Here is a 20512-nt window from a genome sequence, read left to right as displayed (position 1 = left end):
GATTGGGAGAGGGGCAGCTGGCACTCCAACCAAAGCCTGTATGGGAGACCAGCATCGCAGGCTGTGGCTCCACCTGCTACCCTACGGTTCCAGCCCCTTACCTCTTATTTTTAACTTCTCTTACTTCCCAGTGGTGAGTGTGTACAGATCTTGCAAATATCCAGTTAAAGTTGGCCCTGGGCCGGCGCCGCGGCTCACTAGGCTAATCCTCTGCCTTGCAGCGCCAGCACACCGGGTTCTAGTCCTGGTCAGGGCACCAGATTCTGTCCCGGTTGCCCCTCTTCCAGGCCAACTCTCTGCTGTGGCCAGGGAGTGCAGTGGAGGATGGCCCAAGTCCTTGGGCCCTGCACCCCACGGGAGACCAGGAAAAGCACCTGGCTCCTGCCTTCGGATCAGCGCGGTGCACCGGCTGCAGTGCGCCAGCCGCGGCAGCCATTGGAGGGTGAACCAACGGCAAAAAGGAAGACCTTTCTCTCTGTCTCTCTCTCTCTCACTGTCCACTCTGCCTGTCAAAAAAACAAAAAAACAAAAAACAAACAAACAAAAAAAAACACTAAACATTTTTGCCTGTCCAAAAAAAAAAAAAAAAAGTTGGCCCTAAATATTTCATATTTTTATGTTATTGTATATGACAGTCTTGTATCCTGTTACTTTGCTGTAATTCACTCTTTCTATAGGTTTTTTGCTGGATTTCTTAGGATTTTCTACAGAGGTTATTGTGATCTCTATGAAGAAAGAGATTGTTTCTTCTTTTCCAATCCATATGCCTTTTCTTTGTTTTTGCATTGGCTAAACAATCGAGTACAAAGTTGAATGAAAGTAGTGAGAACAGACATCCTTGATTTGTCCCCAGTGTTAGTGGGGAAGCATTCAGTCTTTCTCACTGACTATGATTTAGCTGTAAATTTTTTCATAAATTCTCATTACCAAGTTATACCTTCTGTTCCAGATATCCTGAATTTTTATCATGAGTGAGTGAAGAATTTTATCAAATCTTTTTCTGTTCCTTTTGCTATTAGCATAAGGTCAGTAGTGTACGGTATTACATTAATTTTTTAAAATGTTAAACCGATGTTGCATTCCTGGGACAATTCTATTTGGTCATGATATATTATCATATATATGTTTATAATGTATGTACACACACATAAATAATATATATCCAGTTTGCTACAAAAATTATAGGATTTTTGTATCCACATTCATGAGGGATTTTTTTTTAAGATTTTTATTTATTTATTTATTTGACAGGTAGAGTTATAGACAGTAAGAGAGAGAGAGAAAGGTCTTCCTTCCGTTGGTTCACCCCCAAAATGGTCGCCACAGCCGGCGCTGTGCCGATCCGAAGCCAGGAACCAGGTGCTTCTTCCTGGTCTCCCACGCAGGTACAGGGGCCCAAGCACTTGGGCCATCCTCCACTGCCTTCCCGGGCCACAGCAGAGAGCTGGACTGGAAGAGGAGCAACTGAGACTAGAACCTGGCGCCCATATGGGATGCCGGCGCCACAGGCGGAGGATTAACCAAGTGAGCCACGGCGCTGGGCCCCTATGAGGGATTTTTTTTTTTTTAAAGATTCACTTCATTTATTTGAAAAGCGGAGTTACAGAGAGAGGGAGAGAGAGAAAAAAAGGGCTCTTCCATCCTCTGGTTCACTCAAAATGGCTGCAACAGCCAGGGCTGGACCAAGACAAAGCCAGGAGCCAAGACCTTCTTTGGGTCTCACACTTGGGTTCAGGGGCCCAAGGACTTGGGCCATCTTCTCCTGCTTTCCCAGATGCATTTGCTGGGAACTAGATTGGAAGTGGAGCAGCTGGGACTCGAACCAGCACCCATATGGCTTAACCTGTTATGCCACAGTGCTGGCCCGTTTTTTCTTTTCTTGTAATGTCATTCTCTGGTTTTGGTGTCCAGGTAACACTGGCCTTAGCAAATGATTGGGAAGTGTTACTTTGGCTCTTCTCCTTTCTAAAAGAATTTGTGTAGAATTAATGTTATTTCTCTTAAATGTTTGCAAGAATTCTCCAATAAAACCATCTAGACTAGAGTTTTCTCTGTGGGGAAACCCCCCATTTTAATACAGAGAGGACTTGGTCTCATCACCAGAGGATATACCACTGAGAATGAAGGAAAATCAAGTGCAAGTCACTGGTGCCTAAACAGTGCTCCCAGTGTACAGTTCTACCAAACACTGTGTTTCCTGCTTTGCCAAAAGAGGAAAAATAATTTAAATGATTTCAATAGAGTGTTTTCACATATAGGTATGATATTTTTTAAACTTTATTAAAGATACTGTCTGTAGCCAAAAAATACGCCCCCAGCTAACAGGAATATGCACATCTGACTTCCGTCAATGATGCTAGAACGGCTCCCCTCAGTCCTCTGCCCCTGCCCTGCCAGGCACAGGGGAAGGTGAGGGAGGCACAGAGGTGGGGCTTACCTACTCATTAACTGTTTTCATTATCTGGGACAAGACGTGTGGTACAGCAGTTAAGTCACCTCTACAGAGCCCACATCCCATATCAGAGTGTCTAGGTTAGAGTCCCACGTCTGCTCTGACCCAGCTTCCGGTTAATGTGCACCCTGGGAGGCAACTACACAGGTCCCTGCCACTCACATGGGAAACCTGGATGGAGTTCTGGACTCGTGGCTTTGACCTGACCCAGCCCCTGCTCCTGCAAACATTTGGGTGTTGAACTAGCAGATGGAAGACACCTGTCTCTCTCTGCATTTCAAATAAAATGAAAACTAAAATATTTTTAAATGTTTTATTTTTAAAAATTTTGAAAAGTATTACCAGCGTTTAACAAAGCAAACCATAGAAAAATACATTAAAAAAATAACATTGCCTCCGTACCTTGCAAATAGAAAAACATTTCCTCATTTGTGGAAAATGCAATTAAAAGAGGTTTATTTTGGTGCAAAAAAATTGAAATCCACACGTAATTCTCTCATAACGTGCATTTCCATGCGCCTTCTGAAGACCCCTCACACATTAGCAGGGATCTGGATTGGAAGTGGAGGAGCCGGGGCTCAAACCAGCACCCACGTGCCAGCATCACCGGTGGTGGCTTCACTCACTGTGCCACAACAGCAGCCCCCGCTTTCCATGAGTTCATGGTACGGGTTCCACTCACTCATGGCTCCTCTGGTTTCAGGCCTTTGCCATCTGGTACGGCTAAGCTATAACCTCGGGTGGGGCAGCAGCCTGGTCTCTCTCTCTCTTCATCCCATCCTCCAGAAAGACCAGCAGCCACAGCAGAGCACCCAGGCACTCAGAACACCGTTGTGGAAGGAAAGTGTTCAGTTCACACTTGCGGTACTAAGACTCCTCGGTGAGTCTGATACTGCCTGTCCATCTGTGCAGACAAGGGGAACGCCCATCTCCTTACAGCCACTCGCTGTCTCTTAGCTCGCCGTGGCCCCTCCTCCTGGGTCTGGCCTCGGAGACCTGCCTTCTCTGCAAGTCTGGCTCATACTATGAGCGCTCCCTTCTTCAGGGATCCCTTTCTTCAAACCCTTCCCTTAAACCCAGCAGCACTTAGGAACTTTGCCACACTACTCGGCGTTTCACCCACAGTGGATTTCACTTTTCCAGTGCCCATCACCATCAATATTTCAAGTGCAGCCACAGCAGTCTTGCGTGCCAAGGCTCTCTATAAACGCTGAAGAATTCCCCCAAGATTTGCTAGGAAAGCTCTGGGACCTAAGGAACCTGCAAACTGGGAAAACTAGAATACAGTCTGGGAAGCTGCTTATCAGAATGGTCTCCTAGTAATCACACATTGGCTTCTAAACGTATTTGTTAACACATGATGAGGTCTTGCCCCATCTGAAGGCAGAGGCCAACAGGCTTCCTTAGGGTGTTTTCTGTTTCTGTGGTTCCTGTGTGGCCTTCACCAGCTTGAACCTTTGGTGCCTCAGCAAAAATGGGAACTCCATGATTCTATATTTGGTTTGGAAATAACATCTGCGTGGCTCTCATCACTCTCTGCATGCATTTTTAATGGAGAAAAAGCTAATTATAGGGTCAGGGCAGGGATAAACAGGATAAGCCTGGAGGGGCTAGCATTGTGGTGAAGCAGGTAAAGCCACCGCCTGCGGTGCTGGCATCCCATATGGGTACTGGTTCATGATGTACCTGGGAAAGCAGCAGAGGATGGCCCAAGTGCTTGGGCCCGGCACCCACATGGGAGACAATGGCTCTTGGCTTCTGCCCAGCCTACCCCCAGTCATTGCAGCCATTTGGGGAGTGAGCCAGCAGATGGAAGATCTCTTTGTATCTCGCTCTCTCTGTAACTCTTTCAAATAAACAAATGAATCCTTAAAAAAAAAAAAAAAAAAAAAAAAAAGTGAGCTGGAGCATCTTTTAATTCCAAAAAGGAAGCACTCAAAACAAAATGATGGGGGTATGTCAAAGGGACATAGAGTCTAGTGGAAAAGCCTCCAGTGGCCAAAGCTGGAACAGTTTGAGCAAAAAATAATGGAGTTTCAGGTATAGCCTAAAAGAATAAAATAAATACCCAGGAGTTCATACTGATATAAATAAACTGATTGAATAAATAACCAGGGGAGAAGAGACAAATATCCCATACGGAAGATCTCCATATAATTTATGGAGATACTTCACCCCAAGGAGATAGAACACAGCTTCCAAGCTTAACTCCCTACCCCTGAAAAATACGCTTTGTGCCTTGCTTCTAACATGTGTAACATAAAAAGAGAACAACGTACCTTTACAGTGAAGAAAGCGGGCAAAAACCACCTTAGCCAAGTGATGAAGGATGACAGTGGAAAGATGTTGGTACCATGTACCCCTGATGTGATGATACGTGACGCTTCACCTCCATGGCTGCCTCCCAAAAGCTACAAGCACAGTCTAACCATGACAAAAACAGACATATCCCAATTGAGGCACATTGTACAAAATACCAGTCCTCCTCAGAACTAGCAGTCATTAAAAAAAAAAAAAAAAAAAAAAGTCTAGGAAACTGTCGTAAGGGCCAGTGCTATGGCCCCAGCCGGCAGCAGCTGCTCCACTTCTGATCCAGCTCCCAGCTCATGTGCCTGGGAAAGCAGCAGCAGATGGTGCTTGGGCCCCTGCCCCACATGGGAGACCCAGAAGAAGCTCTTGCCTCCTAGCTTCGGATTAGCCCAGCTCCAGTCATTGCAGCTATCTGGGGAGTGAACCAACAGATGGAAGACCTCTCTCATTATCTGTACCTCTCTCTGTACCTCTTCAAATAAATAAAAAGAAACTGTCAGCCTACAAGAGTCTAAGGAGACACTGACAACTGAATGTAACTGGGAATTCTAGATAGGATTCTGGGATAGAAAATGACACTAAGAAAAACTAGTAAAATCCAAATAAAGTGTGGGCTTCAGTTGCTACCAGGGATTTTACTTATTGTGATAGATGTACCCCACATGGTAAGATGTGAACAGTACTGGATGTGGGATATCTGGAAATTCATACTATCCTTGTACCTTTTCTAAAAGTCTAGAATTATTCAAAATTGTTTTTTATGTAAATATTTTTCAATGGGTAGCTTGGACAAGAGATTGACTGACTACCTATCTCCACAACTGTGCTTTTAATTGCAGGGTGCTGGTGACAGTTTCGTGGGAGCGCTGGCCTTCTACCTGGCTTACTACCCAAACCTGTCCTGGGAAGAAATGCTCAAGAGATCCAATTTCGTCGCAGCAGTCAGCGTCCAGGCTACAGGAACACAGTCATCTTATCCATACAAAAAAGACCTTCCACTTACCCTGTTCTGATTGCTATTAACCCCCAAATAAAACAACTTGGGGACGGCCACTCATAGCTAAGACTTACTAGAAAATGGCCTCTTCTCCTATCTTTACTTGCAAATGTTCATTTACTAAAAGCCACCTTCATTTATGTCTCACATTTCCTTTACTACTCATGCATTTGCAAGAGCCAACCAGAATTTAAAATTCCACAATTAGGATCTGCACAATGACCACTCTTCAGGGACCAGCAAACTCTCCTGCCAACAGATCTCTAATGCTGTGTGTTCACCAGACAGCAAGGGTTGTGGCCAACAATGCCTGGAGCCACAGCAGAAAATGCTGAGCAAAGGGGGCAGCTGATACTCAACTTTAGCTTAGCATTGTCAAAGCTTCTGGTTTTGGAAGTGAAGCCAGAACTTTGGGTATTTATTGAAACCTTTCAGTTTATGGGCCAGCAACTGAGTTTACAAATGTAAACACCACCTTTGGGCCACACTCAGTCTGTAGGCTGAATAGACCAAGTCATTTAAGCCAGATGGTAGGTTTTAAAAAAAAAAAAAAAAATGACCCAGCATATCCCATATCCTTTCTACTGGCTTAGCTAGGATCAGTTGGAAGATTTTTCTTGTAACCCAAGACCATTGTGTATACTTTGAGCCTAAAAATAGAGAAGATCTGATTATTGCTTTGAATCACAGCGCTGACAAGATGCCATAAAAGAGCTGCCTGACTATGCCACAAGCTCCTAGGACTCGCCAACTGTCTACATCGAATTCTATTTCTAGAGAGCTGCTCTTGCATTTCCTCTGGAGATACGGATTGGGCCATGAGGATGGAACACCTGTTATTTGGGGACAGCACTGGTTTCTTAGTGCTTATGGCAGGATGGTCACTCTCCCTTACAAATGCTTTAAGTGTGAACCAGTAGAGGTTAAAAAAAAAAAACAAAAACCTCTCTTCATTTCCACCGGCAATTTGAAAAATAAAGAAAATTGGACAATTATGAAAAAGCATGAGAAACACTAGCCTGAGAAAGAACGCGAGCTGGGGAGAGCAGCGGTCCTAATCTGAACATTTTCTGGAGAGCTGTGTGATCCTACCACGCCTCAGAAGCCCTCGCAGGGGCTTTTTAATATTTACTTGAAAGGCAGAGTTAGAGAGAGAGAGGGAGACAGAAAGATCTTCCATCTACTGGTTCACCCCCAAAATGGCCACAACAGCTGAGCCAGGCCAGGCCAAATTCAGGAGCCTGGAACTCCATCCAGGTCTCCCACACTGGGGACAGGCATATCAGGGGAACTGAATTGGAAGTGGAGCAGCCGGGACACAAACGGGCACCCATAAAGAATGCCAGCGTCGCAAGCCGTGGCTTAACCTGCTGTGCCACAGCGCCGGCCCCTCACCTCACAGGGCTTTTATACACAGCAGTTCCCCTTCACCTGAAACACGAATCCCGAGGATAAAGGAGTCCAAGCTGTCCTAGAAAACCCCAGGTTCTGCTTTGGCGACCTGGCTCTGAGAGTAAGGACTACTGGCATCTTTTCTCATTAGGCAAGCACAGGTCAGAACGAAATGTTCTCCTGGTTCCTTCTGTGTCGTGAGGCCTCCCGGGTACCATTCGTGCCCACCCTCGCCATCTTCAGTTATTACCCGGGACTCTGTCCAACCTCACTCCTGCGTGTGACTCCGCCTTTTCTAAGAAGTACAAGGAAGAGCACACTGGAAACTCTTACACAGTTTTCATTATGGAAAAATATCTTTTATTACATGAAACAATGGTTATTTTTTGGTAATGCGGTTGGGTTTTTTTAATTCCAAATTGTGGGGGAAAACATCATTGAAAGACAATAGCACAGGCTATTTTAACATTTTTTATTAAGGGCTATAAAAATATCCAGAAAGATAAATAAATATGAGGCAATAATATGTGTCCTAATATGAAGAACTTTCTTTCACTGCATTGTTTCCTTTCACAATGGCCTTCAAATCACAGGAGGCAGCGATTCCGTGCCATTTCCTCTTCTTTATTACACACTGCAGATTTCTGAATCAGTATCCCGCCCTTAGTCTTCTCATTTAGAAATCAAGTACATTTTCAGTCCATTATTTAGAGTGAGCGTATTTTTTTCTGTTCCACGAAGAGGACTCTTTTGTTCACTGTGGGGGAGAGAAAAGGATTGTAGCAGAAAACTGGAAAGGCGTCATCACAGTGTTTATTAAGAACATGCACCAGACCATGGGCCCTTCCCTTCTCCTATTTTGCTATTCCTCTGACATGAGGACGTGGCTGATTTGCAAACTCAGCTCCTCAATCCCAGGAGCCAGAGAAAACTGGGGAAAATGGTTAAGAAAACAGGGTAGGGTCGCCAGCCAATCAGCAGCATCCTTGGTAACCCACAAGGTCCTATTTCAACCAATGTGAAGTGTGCATGTTAAACACAGAACTAGGGCAAAAGCAGCAAACACAGAAGGCCGTCACCCGTGTAAGCAGCGGGGAAGCAGAGCCCGAGAGCTGGATTCCAGACACACAGCAGACCACGGACAAGGAGGCCAGGCTGGAAAAGTAAACACGCACACAACCTCGTCCCCAGAGATGGCTGAATACACCCAAATGTGAACTTTTTAGTTTGGTAATAGGCTATTAGAGCCAGTCTCATTACTGTAAATAATATCAAATACAGTTCTCAGAAACAGGACCAGAACAGAGGCTACCTGCCTGGATGAAACGCCAGCGGCTAGAAAACGGCTCTCACGGTTCCTGTAAGGCCTGCAACGCTCCATTACCCCAGTAACTCCAGCACATCGTCACCTCCTCCCCCCTTAGCCCCCTAGCTTGTATGGGCACTCACACACATTCACATACCCTAACCTGATGGACTCCATATATGAGATTCCCAAACTGTCCAAGACAAAGAATTAGCTAGGAAACTTACTTAAAACATTCCTGGGGCTGTGCTGTGGCACCGTGGGTAAAGCCAACATCCCATATGGGTGCCAGTTTGAGCCCCGGCTGCTCCACTTCTGATCCAGCTCTCTGCTATGGCCTAGGAAATCAGTATAATATGGCCCAAGTCCTTGGGCCCCTGTGCCCATGTGGGAGACCCGGAAAAAGCTCCTGGCTTCGGACTGGCTCAGCTCCGGCCGTTGCAGCCATCTGGGGAGTGAACCAGTGGATGGAAGACCTCTCTCTCTCTCTCTCTCTCTCTCTCTGCCTCCCTGTAACTCTGCCTTTCAAATAAATAAATCCTAGAAAAAAAACCCATTCCTCCTTCTCAGCTCCACCCGTACCCTATTTCTGGTTTGCTAGCAGAGCTAGAGTAAAACTGGAAATCTGGTTTTTGTATAACAAATTTTTGTGTTTTCTTTTTTCTTTTCAATTTGAAAGGCAGAGACAGAGACAGACATAAAGAGCTCTTGCATTCGCTGGTTCGCTCCCTAAATACCTAAACAGCCATAGCTGGGCCAAGCCAAAGCCAGGATCCTGGAATTCACTCCCAGTTTCCCACGTGGGCTGCAGAAATCCAGGTATTTGAGCCATCACCTCTGGTCTCCCCGGGTATGCTTTAGAAGGAAGCTGGCTCAGAAGCAGACCCGGGCACTCCGAAATGGGACAAGGGCGTCCCTACACCTTAGCCACTGTACCTAACACTCACCCTAGAAGTCTGCAGTACAACTTCTCAGACAACTGTGATGGGCAGCTGGATTTAGGAACCATTAACCAGTCACCAGAATGTTATCTATAATATTAACAAAAATAAAAATAAAATGGGACATAAGGGGTTTTTTTTGTTTGTTTTTTGTTTTTTTACAGGCAGAGTGGATAGTGAGAGAGAGAGAGAGAGAGAGAGAAAGGTCTTCCTTTGCCGTTGGTTCACCCTCCAATGGCCGCCGCGGCTGGCGCACTGCGGCCTGCACACCGCGCTGATCCGACGACGGCAGGAGCCAGGTGCTTATCCTGGTCTCCCATGGGATGCAGGACCCAAGCACTTGGGCCATCCTCCACTGCACCCCCGGGCCACAGCAGAGAGCTGGCCTGGAAGAGGGGCAACCGGGACAGAATCCGGCACCCCAACCAGGACTAGAACCCGGTGTGCCGGTGCCGCAAGGCGGAGGATTAGCCTAGTGAGCCGCGGCGCCGGTGTAAGGGGTATTTCTAACACACATTGAATCATCTAAAATGGAAGCAGGATTGATCCTTCCAAGACCCCAAGGAAGACAGAATCACAAGATGGTAGTGAAGAACCAAAATAGGTGCCCGTCCATATTACTACAACAAATATTTTCCCAGTGTTCTTCTACATGAAGGTAAAAACAAAAAAGAGTGAAAAAGGGAATTGTTGCAATGACCATGATAAAGAGTAACTGATTAAGATTAGTAGCAGTGGGCTGGCGCCGTGGCTCAACAGGCTAATCCTCTGCCTAGCGGCGCCGGCACCCCAGGTTCTAGTTCCGGTCGGAGCGCCGGATTCTGTCCCGGTTGCTCCTCTTCCAGGCCAGCTCCCTGCTATGGCCCGGGAGTGCAGTGGAGGATGGCCCAAGTGCTTGGGCCCTGCACCCCATGGGAGACCAGGAGAAGCACCTGGCTCCTGCCATCGGATCAGGGCGGTGTGCCGGCCACAGCTCACCGGCCATGGCGGCGGCCATTGGAGGGTGAACCAATGGCAAAGGAAGACCTTTCTCTGTCTCTCTCTCTCACTGTCCCCTCTGCCTGTCAAAAAATAAATAAATAAATAAATAAAAATAAAATAAGATTAGTAGCAGAGAAAGACTTTATTGAGGAAAATTCTTTGATACATTCACCGTATTCAAAGAATGTTTAAGTCCACAGAACTGTGTTAAGCAATGTGGAGTCCACCAAAGTCTGAGTGGCTGACCTAACACATCAGCACAGCATTAAGGGGCCTGATGAATGTCCAGTAAACCCCTTGGGAACTTGAGGGTCAGAGGGGACAGGAAATGGTGGTGAAGGCCTCACAGAGAGGGTGAAGCTGGCCCCGGGGAGGGGCAGCATTTGGAAGAACTGGAATAGGAAAAGGCTTGTGATAGAGGCGAACTGTAGCAGGAAGCAGGAATGGCAGTGGGCACCTGTGGCCTCGAACACTAGGCTGACCAGAGGGGATGGTCCTAATTTTAAGAAGAATAGAAGTTTTAGGAAGATTAAGTTGGCTCCACATATCAGACAGAACAGGGACTAAGAGCCAGAAAGGCCGGGTTCAAATCTCGGCTCTACTATTTGTCAACTGTGCGTCCCTGGGTACATTTCTCAAAGTACTGAGAACACCACCTCCCTTACAGGGTTGTTGCAGACCACAGCGAGCACTCAGGACATGTCAGCTGAGTCGAAATGACACAGTGCTATCTACAATCATAAACATAAATTTTCTGTCAAAATATTTGCTGCTTAATTCATAGAAGAATGCATCTGTCAAGTTCTTTCCCTACATCAAACCTAAATCTATTCTGTTTTAATTAAAGTCTATATTGTCTTGTTTAGTCATGCAAGGAATTAAAACTGACACGTGTTCATTCTCTTTATGATAAACCTTCATGTCTTGAACCGAGTTCATTAAGCATATGCCTCAGCCTTTAATCCTTCCTCTGGAAATGAGCATCTAGTTACGTACGGGAGAAAGGAGGCTCAAAGGGCAGAGCAGCTGGCTCTTCACGGCGGACTAGCAAATGCTCAAATAACTGGGAATTTGTCCATGCTTCCTTACCTGTTTCCTTCATGAAGGACTAAGAAGACATCCTCAAACTAACTTAACGCATCGCAGGGAAATATGCCGGGAGCACTGCCAAGCTACTCCGGGCAGTGGTGCGAGCCCCAAGGCAAACACCTTCGTCACAGAAGTCTGCAGGGCATTCAACAGACGGGCAGAAAGCCGGGCAGGCCGCCATCTAAGAACTTCCTCTTCTTCACGTCGGTCAAGACAAGCGTGTGCTGTCAAGGCTCAGGCCATTCTTTATCAGAATGCTTCGGTCTGCTGCTTAATTTATTTACCCATTTACTCATTCATTCACTTACAGGGTAGAGGGGTAAAGTGGCAAGTGGCAGTGACCCAACTACTTGAAATGTAGATATGAATATTTTTAATTAATCTCTCTTACTTATTTGAAAGGGAAAGAAAGAACTTCCATCCATTGGTTCACTTCCAAAGTGCCCAGGCTAGGGCTGCACCAGGCTGAACCAAGGGGCCCAGAACTCAAACTAGGTCTCCTTTGTGGGTATCAGGGACCCAAACACTCAAGTCATCACTTGCTGCCTCCCAGCATGTGCATTAGCAAGAACCTAGAACAGTTAGTGGAGCTGGAAGCTGAACCCAGGTACTCCAGTAAGAGATAGACATCTCAAGCAGAGGCTTAACCACTGCACCAAACACCTGCCCTCTATATGAATCTTTTCTCCCACATGAACTTAAGCTCAGAGCTGTTTATGGTTGTGTCCTTTCTGAATTTCAAAACAAAATCAGGGCTGGCGCTGTGGCATGGCGGGTAAAGCCTCCGCCTGTGGCACCAGCATCCCATATGCACACCGGTACTAGTCCCAGCTGCTCCTCTTCCGATCCAGCTCTCTGCTGTGGCCTGGGAAAGCAGTGGAGAATGGCCCAAATCCTTGGGTTCCTGCACCGATGTGGGAGACCCAGAAGAAGCTCCTGGCTCTTGGCTTTGGATCGGCCCAGCTCTAGCTGTTGCAGCCATTTGGGGAATGAACCAGCGGATGGAAGATGTTTCTCTCTGTCTCTCCCTCTCTCTGTAACTCTACCTCTCAAATAAATAAAATCTTTAAAAAAAAAAACTTAAAATCAATCTATTACACTCCTACCAAAACCACACTAAAGATAACATTTTCAACACATTTCTGTACTTAAATTATCAACAAAGGTTATTAAATAAGCATTAGTGTTGCACAAGTTTCAAAAAACAAATTCTAGAGGAGTTTAAATGGTAGAAAAAGATTATTATAAAGTTCATCACTTTGCATTTTTTTCATTAGCTAACACCCAAGTCAGAGGAAGAAAAATACCACAATAACCCCAAATCAAGCTTTATCCTTCCAACAATTTTTCTACTATATAAGGAATCGGCCTCAAACTCAGACTTCCAATCACCAGGTACAAACCTAAAATTCCCGTTATAATGGAATGACCAGATATATGATATCATAAGAACTTCTGGGCATTTTATTTCTATTAAAAATGGAACTCAAGCCTTCTGAACTGACAACTGTGCTTCTGGGAGCCTTTTCTAAATGCCTCCCGGCACCAATGCAGCCCTGACCGTATTAAGAAGCAAGTATAAAGAGCACAAAAATGAAATGAAGCAAGCTTGAAAACAATAATTAGTTTGCTAGCTTATTTTGCATACATTTGCACATGAACCAGAGAAATGAGCCAGGCTTCCACCCCACCAACAACAATCAGGAGCAAACAATCTGGCCTTGTCTCTGTCATATGCTTCTCTCTGCTGAGGCCATCTAAAATGACCATTACAGCATTTGTAATGGCACAAAATGGAAAATCAAACTTCCCAGCCTTCTGCACTAATTTAGAGACACCACACTCCTTTAACCCACAATGGACCCAGTAACTTGCCAATGCTGTAGCAGACGAACACAGGAGACCAAACCGCCCCTTTCGAGACACTTGTTTCCAGAACAGTACCTCCTCATCTCTACATCACTAGTTTCTTACCTTCAGGTCTTCACTTAACTATCGCCTCCTAGAAAGATGTTCCCCGCTCTATCCCATCTGTAAGTGCCAAGAGTCGGGACGGCATCTGTCTCTGTCCTGCTGTATCCCAGACCCCGGGACAGTAACGAGTACCAAAATAAACACTCTACACATATTTGCTGAGTGAATGCTACCCTATCAAAGGTGCCACAAAACTACCAGAGATGTGCAGCCTGGAAAGGAGGCGACGGGCCTGGAAAGCACTTCATCTATGACAGACGAGCCTCCCTGAAGCTTACCCACTGGATCGTAATGCATTAGAGTCAGCTTCTCCCGCAGCCGGCTCCTCTTGGTGTTGAAGGAGAAGCCCGTGCCCGCCTGGCTGATCATTCTCACCAGAATGGTTCTGAGATTAAAGAGTAAGCTGTTAGAAGCTAAGGAAGAGACTAAACTCAGTCATGACAGCATGGCACATTTTTTAACCCTGAAAATAGTATTACGTGGGGCACATCACGTGGCCCTGAGAAGGTTCAGTTCTGAGACAGCCTACGTTTTCCATGGATCACAATCCCAAGGTTTGTCCCTCTACGGAGTGACTTGGTAACAACCCAACCAAAACAGTAAGAACAACCGAGCCATACTGCGGCACTGGCCTCAGACGCCCACCCTTCTTGAGGTACAGGGAGGAGGAAACACAGAAAGCCTGGGAGCCATGGCTGGTTAGATGGCAACTGTAAAGCCGGTAAAGGCTGTCTCAGAAAAGCCGTCTCTTCCAAGCACAAGAGTGGTCAGGAAAGGACAAAAGGAAGGGATTCAAAGTTCCAGACTGTTGATGTGCGAGCCTTGGGTCCCTTCATGTGAGTCATCCGAAGCATGAAGTCCACGCTGGCCTCACTGGACTTTTTCATACCTGCATCGAGTGTACTTTTTCAGGTATCGTGCCCTGTACCCGCGCCATCTAGAGCAAGCTAGTTTATTTCTCATCTAATTACATAACAAATTTGAAACATCAGTGACTATATGACACATCAGCACATCACTTTTGATGTTCAGCACAGTGGTTCATAAAAGGCATATGTTTGCTGATAGGACAAGTGATAATCAGTCATTCAAACAACAAAGATTCAACAAGTATCTATGGCCGGCGCCGTGGCTTAACAGGCTAATCCTCCGCCTTCCGGTGCCGGCACGCCGGGTTCTAGTCCCGGTTGCCCCTCTTCCAGGCCAGCTCTCTGCTATGGCCCGGGAAGGCAGTGGAGGATGGCCCAAGTGCTTGGGCCCTGCACCCGCATGGGAGACCAGGAGAAGCTCCTGGCTCCGGATCAGCACGATGCGCCAGCCACAGCGGCCATTGGAGGGTGAACCAACGGCAAAAAGGAAGACCTCTCTCTCTCTCTCACTATCCACTCTGCCTGTCAAAAAAATAAAAACAAGTATCTATTAGTTGCTTACTCTCTGGAAAGCACTATGGGAAAGATAAAGCTTTGCAAGGTTGTGTTTGTGTCCTTAGGGGCTGACAGGGTAGTATGGAAGGTGAGCTGGCACACAAGGCCTAAAATGCAAGGCAGACATGAAAAATATCACAAGTGGGGCTGGCGCTGTGGAGTAGCAGGCAAAGCCATGGCCTGCAGTGCTGGCATCCTGTATGGGCACTGGTTCAAGTTCTGGCTGCTCCACTTCCGATCCAGCTCCCTGATAATACACCTGGGAAAGCAGCAGAAGATGGCCCAAGTGCTTGGGCTCCCTGCACCCACAATGGGATACCTAGAAGAAGCTCCTGGCTTTGGACCAGCCCAGCTCCGGTCGTTGTGGTCATTTGAGGGGTAAACCAGAGGATGGAAGCTAGTGTTAGCAAACTCGCTCTCTTGCTCTCTTTCTCCCTCTCTGTAACTTTGCCTTTCAAATAAAGAAATACACCTTAAAAAAAAAATCACAAGAGTAAAAACCACATGGGAGGCAGGGAATATCTGCAGAAACCAAACCCAGGGAATTCCTACAGAACCTGGAGTAAGGAATCATGTATGATTTTCTTCTTAAGATTTATTTATTTGAAAGGCAGAGCAGCAGAGAGTCCAAGAAAGATCTTTCATCTGCTACTTCACTCCCCAAATGGCGTAAACAGTCAGGTCTGGGCCAGGCCAAAGCCAGAAACTCCATTCTGATCTCCCATATGATGGCAGGGACCAAATTCTTGCAACATCATCTGTTGCCTTTCCAGGAGCATTAGTAGGATGCTGGATCAGAAGTGGTACAGTTGGGACTGGAATCAGCATTCTGATACGGCATACCAGTGTCACAAGTGACAGCTTAACCCCTGTACAACAGTGGCCAGCCCTGTTCTTTTTAGGATTTATTTCCAAGGTAGAATGACAGAGATGGGGACACACACAGACTTTCCATCTGCTGGTTCACTCCCCAACTGCCTACAACAGCTGGCACTAGGCCAGGCTGAAGCCAGTAACCATGAACTCCAACTGGGATTCCCATGTTGGTGGCAGGAACCGAAGTATCTGGGCCTCTCAGATGCATTAACAGGCTGCTGAATCAGAAGTGGAGGCAGACCTCAAACCCAGGCAGTCTGCTATGGGATGCAGGCACCCCAAGTAGAGACTTAAACTGCTGCACCACACTGCCTGCCCAGGAGGTGAAGAAGTCTGACAATAAGGGTTGGCATTGTGGCACAGTGGGTTAAGCTGCCACCCACAATGCCAACATCCCATATCATCGCTGGTTCAAGTCTCAGCTGCTCCACTTCTGATCCAACTCCCTGCTACTGCGCCTGGGAAAGCAGAGGAAGATAGGCCAAGGACTTGAGCCCCAGCCACCCATGTGGGAGGCCTGGGTGAAGCTCCTGGCTTCTGGCTTTAGCCTGGCCCAATCCTGGCCAGTAAGGCCATTTGAGGAGTGAAGCAACCGATGAAAGATCTCTTTCACCTTCTCTGTCTCTAATAAAAACAAACAGAGCCAGCACTGTGGCATAGTAGGTAAAGCCACTGCATGCAGCACCCACATCCCATATGGGCGCTGGTTCAGGTCCTGGCTGCTCCACTTCCAATCCAGCTCCCTGCTAATGTGCCTTGGAAGGCAGTGGAGAATGGTTCAAATGCTTGGGCCCCTGCACCCACATGGGAGACCCAGAAGAAACTCCTGGCTCCTGGCTTCAGACTGACCCAGCTCTAGCTGTTGCAGTCTTTTGGGGAGTGAACCAGTGGATAGCTCTCTCTGTCTCTCCTCATCTCTCTTTAATTCTGCCTTTCAAATAAAATAAACAAATCTTTGAAAAGAAAAAGAAATCTGGGGCCAGCGCTGTGGTGCAGTGGGTTAACAACCTGGCCTGAAACGCCAGCATCCCATAAGGGTGCCGGTTCTAGTCCTGGCTGCTCCTCTTCCAATCCAGCTCTCTGCTATGGCCTGGGAAAGCAGTGGAAGATGGCCCAAGTCCTTGGGCCCCTGCACCCACATGGGAGACCCGGAGAAGCTCCTGGTTCCTGGCTTTGGATCGGCACAGCTCCGGCCATTGCGGCCATTTGGGGAGTGAGCCATCGGACAGAAGACTTCTCTCTCTCTGCCTCTCCTCTCTCTGTGTAACTCTTTCAAATAAATAAATAAATCTTTAAAAAAAAAAGAAATCTTAAAAAAAAGAATTTTGATGTAAACAACTGGATGGAAGGAAAAGCTATCTGAATCCCTGTATCTTTTATTAGCAGGAAAACATTAATATGTTTTCTTTAAATTTAATAGAAAAAAAGGATTTTTGATATCCTATGTTCTAAGCAAACAGTGCTTTAGAATTATACTATTTTTAATGTACATAAAATCTTCAGTTGTTGCCTACAATATATATTCTGAAATACCAGTTTAGTGTCTCTAGTCTTTCTATACACATGGAATCCTTAATTTACTTTGCTACTTTTGAGATGGTTATACCATTAATGCAAAGGATTACAAAATTCATTAAAACAGACTACATGATTTCATCAAGTCAGTTTGTTCGCTGGATTCCTATAGTGTGCTCCAAACAAATGACTCCTGACCCTCAATTTCTAGAAACAGAAAACAATCGTGGTAGTCCAAACACTGAACAACAAAACAGTTTATTTAGGAACAAAACAGTGAGCTAATAAATCTGGGACTGGAAAAGATACCAAGAAGTCTTCTAACCCAAGTAATGAGGTCTTCTAACTCACTCACTCTGATGGTTCTGAATCCCAAAGTTTATTCCACTGTACAAAATGACTTGGTCACTCTGTGTTGGACAGCCACTGACTCAGGACTTGGTCACTCCAACTGACTGGGGACTTTTGGACTTCATGATGGTGTGAAAGTGATGTGGATTCAGCAGAAGCCAGATTTCAAGTTCTGACCTTTTCCTGGGCTAGCGACATGCAACCCTCTCTCAAGATGCTGCGTGGGAACAGCCAGAGCACAACACCTGGTCAGCTATGCGATCACAGAGGGGAAACAACCGATGCCCTATAGTGCACTCTGTGTGAAGCTGTGATGTTCAGCAGGCACAGAGAATGCATTCTCTCTCTCTCTTTTTTTTTTTTAAAGATTTATTTGACAGAGTTACACAGAGAGAAGGAGAGGCAGTGAGAGAGAGAGAGAGAGAGGAGAGAGAGAGAGGTCTTCTACCTGTGCTTCACTCCCCAAAAGGCCACCAACAGCTGGAGCTGCACCAATGCAGAACCAGCCACCAGGAGCTTCCCCCAGGTCTCCCACGTGGGTGCAGGAGCCCAAGCACTTGGGCCATCTTCTACTGCTTTCCCAGGCCATAGCAGAGCATTGGATAGGAAGTGGAGCAGCCAGGACTAGAACCGGCGCCCATATGGGATGCTGACACTGCAGGCAGAGGCTTTACCTGCTATGCCACAGCACCGGCCCCTGCATTTTCAGTTTATGATGGGTTTATCAAGACCCATGCTAAACTGAGGAGCATCTAAACCTACTGAGAAGCATTCCTACATACAAAATAATCAACTACATAACCCTCAAACCAACTCTTAGGATACCAAGGCCAAATGCTTAGCTTAATATAAGGATGCACTGGTAGCAGCTGAACTAAAAGTTTAACATAAACAAGTTTTTAAAAAAGAAAAATCTTTACTTACTTTGACTTGCTCTTGGCAACTGTTTTGTAGAGAGAAAAGGTTGGAAAGGAAAATAAAAATTAAATTGATTATCATTCTTAAGCAAAGTTCATATAAATGTCAGTACTAACCAAAAATATTCAACTTATGGAATAAGTAACGGGAAGGGACTTCAAAGGCTCATGGAAAATGGAATTTAAACTTTTTTTGTGCGAGGCCAGCACTGTGGCACAGTGGGTCAAAGCCACCACCTGCAATGCCAGCATCCCACAGGGGCGCCAGTTCAAGTCACGTTTGCTATACCCAATCTAGTCCCCTGCTAATGTGCCTGGGAAAGCAGTGGAAGATGGCTCAAGTCTTTGGGACCCTGCACCCATGTGGGAGACCCAGAAGAAGCTCTTGGCTTCCCACTGTCTCCGGCAGTTGTGGCCATTTGGGGAGTAAACCAGCGAACAGAAGGCCTCTCACACTCTCTATAACTCTTTTTTAATCCCAAAGAAATCTTTTACTTACTGAGTACAAATTTTATAAGTACAACTTTAGGAATATGGTGATTCTTCCCAACATACTCGCCTTCCCACTCTCTGTAACTCTTTCAAATAAATAAAATAAATATTAAAAAAAATTTTCAGGGCCGGCGCTGTGGTACAGTAGGTTAATCCTCCACTTGCACCGCCAGCATCCTGTATGGGCGCCGGTTCTAGTCCCGGCCACTCCGCTTCCAATCCAGCTCTCTGCTATGGACCAGGAAAGTAGCAGAAGATGGCCCAAGTGTTTGGGGCCCTGCACCCACATAGGAGACCTGGAAGAAGCTCCTGGCTCCTGGCTTCGAATCGCCACAGTTCCAGTCGTTGCGGACATCTGGGGAGTGAACCAGCGGATGGAAGACCTCTCTCTCCCTCTCACTGTCTGTGACTCTACTTCTCAAATAAGTTAATACAATCTTTTTAAAAAATTCTTTTCGTGCAAAAATTTTTGGAATCTATGCAGTTTTTTCCGTAATACACATTTTTCATGAAATGTGTGAAGCCTCCTCGAATTCCCTGGATATTGGGACGCGGCCATCATTTTATAGACGGAAGATGCAAAGATCCGATCAGGCCCTTCTGTCGTACTTCACACAATCTCCTTTTCAGCCGGGCCAGCACCTTGACTTCTACAGTTAGTATCTGCTCCACTGTTCCCTCTTCTGAGGTTCAAGTAAGTAACCTGCCGTGGAACAGGTCTCTGGTTTGGTAAGCCACCTTTGCAGGCTGCACCCAGCCCATCGGGTGGAGGAGGGCACCAAGCCTACTTGGGAAGTCAGCTGGGCGCCTGGAGGAGCAGACAACCGAGCCAGAGGGCGGCTTCCCCGGCCTGCTGCGCGGCGCTGGGCAGCCCGCTGCCCTCTGGGAGAACGTTTCCTTATCGTTAAGAGTTCGGAAGGAGCGGACTAGGAAATCTGGGGTCCCTCCCTGTTGGGACGCCCAGTGAGTCTGCGGACAAATCCCTACGGAGACGGGTGGAAAACGCCCACTCCTCGTAAACAGACGCCGCCGCGCCCAGCGGACCGCGCGCGAATCCCGGCGGCACCGCACACGGCCGCAGCCCGCCCGCCCCGGCAGCCAGCGCGCGCGGAGCACGCCGGGCTCGTGTCCCGAAGGCCGGGGAACTCCGCAGCGGCGGCTTCCCGGCCGGTTTGCACAATCATGCTGGAGCGGGAATGTCACGGCCCCCCGCCCTCGCCGCCGCCTCCAGCCCACTTACAGGAGACCGCTGAGAGGAACATGGCGGCAGCTCCCGGGCAGACTCCGTACCGGCCCGAAGGCCCGCTACTGACAACTGCTTCCGGGGCACGGGGCGGCCCCGGAAGTGTATTCCGGGACGTGTCTAAGCCACGCCCCCAGCCCGCAAGTTATCTGGGCCTGTTGTCTGTTTTTCCCACTCTGTTTTGATTTTGTTGTTAGGGTGGTTGGACTCCCTTTCCCTTCTGGAAAAGGACTTAAAAGTTTTATCTTGAAA

The 20512-nt window shown here is 46.9% G+C and overlaps 2 protein-coding genes across 2 annotated transcripts in view; one reads left to right on the top strand and one right to left on the bottom strand.

The window, feature by feature from the left end:
• Positions 1-6702, top strand: part of RBKS (ribokinase) — a 108685-nt gene extending 101983 nt beyond the window's left edge. Inside the window, exon 8 of the mRNA XM_062209181.1 lies at positions 5602-6702. Within this exon, the coding sequence (XP_062065165.1) occupies positions 5602-5775 (174 nt within the window). The 3' untranslated portion in view covers positions 5776-6702. The remainder of the gene's footprint in view (positions 1-5601) is intronic.
• Positions 6703-7608: 906 nt separating this feature from the next.
• LOC133772566 (large ribosomal subunit protein bL33m) lies at positions 7609-20311 on the bottom strand. Its single transcript, XM_062209185.1, has 4 exons — positions 20258-20311; positions 18533-18551; positions 13721-13827; positions 7609-7908 (listed from the first exon to the last, which is right to left on the bottom strand). Exons 1-4 carry the CDS (start codon positions 20277-20279, stop codon positions 7859-7861), a joined length of 198 nt encoding a protein of 65 aa, XP_062065169.1. The 5' UTR covers positions 20280-20311; the 3' UTR covers positions 7609-7858.
• Between the last annotated feature and the right edge of the window lie 201 nt (positions 20312-20512).

Source organism: Lepus europaeus, chromosome 13 (assembly GCF_033115175.1).
Source record: "Lepus europaeus isolate LE1 chromosome 13, mLepTim1.pri, whole genome shotgun sequence".
In the NCBI taxonomy this organism is placed as follows: domain Eukaryota; kingdom Metazoa; phylum Chordata; class Mammalia; order Lagomorpha; family Leporidae; genus Lepus; species Lepus europaeus.
The sequence above is the reverse complement of the archived record's forward strand: the minus strand, read 5'-3'. Positions and strand labels throughout refer to the sequence as shown.

Excerpts from the sequence above, each read along its gene's own strand:
- LOC133772566 (XM_062209185.1), bottom strand. The coding sequence starts at position 20,279 with ATGTTCCTCTCAGCGGTCTCCT. Across the intron at positions 7,909-13,720 it reads AATGCATTACGATCCAGTGG|TGAACAAAAGAGTCCTCTTC; the intron begins GTAAGCTTCAGG and ends TCTCCCCCACAG.